The sequence below is a fragment of the Papaver somniferum genome, chromosome 11 (assembly GCF_003573695.1).
Source record: "Papaver somniferum cultivar HN1 chromosome 11, ASM357369v1, whole genome shotgun sequence".
NCBI lineage: Eukaryota > Viridiplantae > Streptophyta > Magnoliopsida > Ranunculales > Papaveraceae > Papaver > Papaver somniferum.
In genome coordinates this window covers 53110785-53114964 of record NC_039368.1, presented here as the reverse complement: position 1 = coordinate 53114964, position 4180 = coordinate 53110785, and the positions used below count along the sequence as shown (strand labels likewise).

Sequence of the window (4180 nt, the reverse complement as noted above, 5' to 3'; positions counted from 1 at the left end):
TAGTGATACAAATTAGGTTGTGCTTCACTCATCTAATTCCTTTCTAGGTGAGCATTGACCAAACCTAGTGGTATCTCCATCTTCCTTTATGGAGCCACGGACTTAACTCCACTTCCACCAAGTGTAGTTGCAACACCTTAGTCTATGGTGTACCCATACTGAAGGTTTCTAACCATGCTGGCACATATGCAGCTGGTATGTGTGATCTTGTCACATTTCCTATATCATTATCAGTGCACTTTCTGAAATCGATTATTCTATGTCACTTCACATTTACATTTGTGGAGTACAAGAATCAATATGAGACAAAGTGGGAACACCCCACGACAATTCTTGTTCATATGGAGACATGTTGGGAGTAAAATACTTTTTCTTACCTCCCCCTAATAACGGGAAGATTATCTCATTAAAATGACAGCCCGTAAATCTAACTGTAAGAGATCTCCTGCCAAAGGTTTTAACACGCGGATAATTGTTGGGAGTAAATATCCAACATAACTACTTAATCGTTTTCCTGACCCATCATAGTACGATGTGGACTCGTAATGGCACATATATAGTGCAACCAAAAATGCGTATGAATACGATTGTCAGGCTTATATCCAATTACCAACTGGTACGCAGAAAAGGTTGACTAATATTGGGTTCTAAAACAAATTTAAGTAAAGAGGCGTTTAATATTGCATATCCCCCAAGCAGTTAAAGGTAGGTTTGTACGCATAACCATGCCATAGACACCATATGTAACCTTTGATGATAGCCTTTGCGAGACCATGAGGTATAGGATGCTCTGCATTAATCCTATTAAATATGTAATAACCATCAAGTCCTTTTGATGTGCACTATCTAGGATTTACAAGGGGTGGTGATCCCTTACATGTATCATATGTGCTAGTAGTTTTCCAAACGCAAAACTTCTTGGGAACTATCACTAGTTCAAAATGTCAAAACATCCACCAAAGTCATAAGTCACTTTAATGATCCGCATTATGCATGGATATTTTTCTAAATATCACCTTGCTTTCTTTGTAATATGGGTTGTTTACCATTTGCATCTTGGGATGGTCTCGATCCTGTTTTACTAAAGACTTTGTAAAATGAGTGATATGCTCTCTTATTTAAAAGCACAATGGGAAGGGAGGCTTTTGCATGAAGTTCTTTAGAGAACATTTATTGAGAGCTAAGCCATCATTTCGCATTCTGTCAATCTTTCTCTCGTTTTTGTTCACTCAAATAAAGTGATGTTCGTATGAGTCCTTTCAAAACGAGCATCATGTCAGAACCAAAGTTTCTTTATGGTTAAGCACAAATCCTGTATGAGTCAATTCCCAACATTTCATCGTCGGAGTCAATATGGATTCTATAATCCAAATTGTTGGAGCAATGCTCGCTCGAACTCGCATGTGTTGCTATCTCAAGCATGTTTGTCAAATTTAGTTGTCAAAACTATATGTCTTGATTTCTAGACTACTTATATCTAAGTCTCGGTTTAGGACAGATTAGTGTAGTTGAGCTCCAGATTCCATGGCGATCATCTTACGAAGACGAAGAACTACTCAAGGAACCAGTGGAACTTCATCCGACTAAAAGGTATGTGGAGACTTGAACTTATCTATCACTCAAAAGTCCATCTCTCTATCTCGTAATCTTGAGACAAAGTCGTATAAGTATGATAGTTTTCATACATACACATTTTCTATTTCGATCCGAGTTTACTCTTTGGGACTGCAAAACCATGCCTCATTCGGGCCATTGTGTTTCTCCTTTGCCCATCTTTGCGGAAAAGGGAGATGGGGAATTTAATTCGGCAGTGGAATTCAAAAATAGCTAGTTATGTTCTTCTGACTTGCTTGCCATTATTTAGTCTGCAGTGCATCATCGTTTTAACGGGCCCAAATTTAATGACAAGAAGAGCTATGGATGCAACATTACTTCATCAGAACAGTTGCACTTTTCAAGACTGAAAATGATGATGTCATTACCAAGTATAGTTATCTAATGCCCTAATTAAACACATTTCTCCTTGGACTGTTTGCCTATTTTTCACCGGATATTTATTGTTGCTTGGTAGGCGAATCTCCTCTTTGGTCATAAACAAGGGTTTGCAGAAGAGGGCTCTTTTTTTCATAAGGTAAAAGGTTACTGAGGCAACAAGGATCAAGGTTAAGAATGACAAGTCTACAGAATTATGTCATGATGTCTAGATTTGGACATTCATGAATTGTACAGGGAGAGAGATACAAACTCAGAAAAAATCAAGTCTGAGCACATTTTTAATTGTGTATATCCAAAGTTTTTTAACAAAACACAAAATCCATCCTATGAGGACTTCGAGTACTCAAGTTAAATAGTTAATTACTCAAAAGTGCTCCATTGATATTTGTTCTTTGTATATTCAACTAATACAATTTACACTCAATCAACTCTCAAATCCATCAAAAACAAAGAGCTCTGCAACGTCATCCTCACGTATGCATTCTAGTCTCTCCTTTCATGTTCTCTGAAAATTTCTCCCAGAGATTCAACATTGCTAGTATTCATCAATCCTTCATTTTCTTTGTAATTCTCATTAGCTGTTATATCATCTTCAAATCTCTACTGATTCTTACCACAACTCCAATTAGAAAATCAGTGCAAAATATAATTCTTTCTTACATTAAGACCTGCAAGTACTTCTTCAAGATTCTTGACACAAAGTACAAACATTTCACTAAGTTCAACATTAAAAATTTCCAAAGTTTCATTACATATTGCAATCTATCAAACTTTCCAAACACTGAAACTCCAAAATACCAAACTACCAAATTTAACTTCAAACATCTGGATATCAACATTCAAATCCCATTCACTACATATTTCCATACCACTAAACAAAATACTCTCACCCTTTCCAGCTATATTACATTAAAACAAAAACCCTCCCCGAACTTTATCACATATCAAACCCAAAAACATCAAGAAACATCAAACAAAGCTTACCAAACTTTAAAACGCAAAAGAAGAAGATTACCATCATCAACAGTAGATTCCAAAAGGTCGAAACAAAGAAGAATTACCAGAAAAGTTTTTTTGTTAAAAACTTGTTGACCGTTTTCAAGCTGTATGCACAACCTGAAAATCTAGCCTTTCCTGGTAATTCTGAAGAGATTACCATAAATCCTCTTCATCAGTACCCCAACCTTCTTCCTCATAAAACTCGCTATCATCACTGTCAGATGGTGCAGGCGAAGTCTCACTGGAAGATGATGTATCCTCACTGCTACCCCCACTACCCTCTTCATCAGTATCATCTTCATCGGACTTGGCAATTAACATCCTCACATTCACACTGCTTGACTCGCCTTCATTCATGGTGCGTCTAAAGATCTTGGGATTGTCAAGCTCATATTCAAACCTTCTCTTCAACTTCCCTTCATGATAAGCCTCCATTTTGTGCTTGTCTTCTGCAGCATCAGAATCAAGGTCATTGGTGTCTATTTCTTCCACATTATACTGAAACCCTTCAGAGGCCTCAGAATCACTCTCTGTTGCACTCTCATACCTTGGTGCTTTTTCATGTTTCTCCGCCCATTACTCATCCTTTCTATCTCGTCTCTCAAGGTATTTGGGTAGCCACACAGCATAAAGATCATCGATCCTCCTTTCCTCCCTCTGACGAGCAGCCTCCTCCTTTTCCCTCTAACGTATTTGCTCTCGAATTTGATGATCGATCTCATCCTGGACATCAATTCTTAACTTCTGCAATTCCTCTAAACCCAAAGAAGAAAGGAGTGATTCGGCTTGTGCATATTCAGGCGATTCTGGTGGTACAATGGGAAGCCCTTCACCGGCATTCAGTTGAGCATTGGTTTGATTGGAGTTACTGGAGCCCGCCATTCTCAGAGATCTTAAGCCTAATCTTTTCCCCTTCTGGTAAAATAACTAATGGAGATGTTAATTCCATCCAAAACCAACCTTTTAAATGGAAAATTTCCTTCATTAACTGCCATTTATGGCTGTTAGTAATCAGTCCCGTCGCCTGGTTACTCACGCCCCTTCAAAGCCATGCGTACCCCTTCCAACTTCCTCTTCATAATTACTCTATAAACACCTATTTTCAACACCTAACCTCTTCATTACCCTTAACTTCCCACAGAACTGCTTTCAAGTGTTGTATTGGTAGGTCACCTAATTCTCACAA

At 38.0% G+C, this 4180-nt stretch overlaps 1 protein-coding gene across 1 annotated transcript; it reads right to left on the bottom strand.

The window, feature by feature from the left end:
- Positions 1 to 3147: 3147 nt before the first annotated feature.
- On the bottom strand, positions 3148 to 3876 carry LOC113324424 (transcription initiation factor TFIID subunit 11-like). The gene is made up of 2 exons (XM_026572740.1): positions 3684 to 3876; positions 3148 to 3548 (listed from the first exon to the last, which is right to left on the bottom strand). Exons 1-2 carry the CDS (start codon positions 3874 to 3876, stop codon positions 3148 to 3150), a joined length of 594 nt encoding a protein of 197 aa, XP_026428525.1.
- Positions 3877 to 4180: the final 304 nt, after the last annotated feature.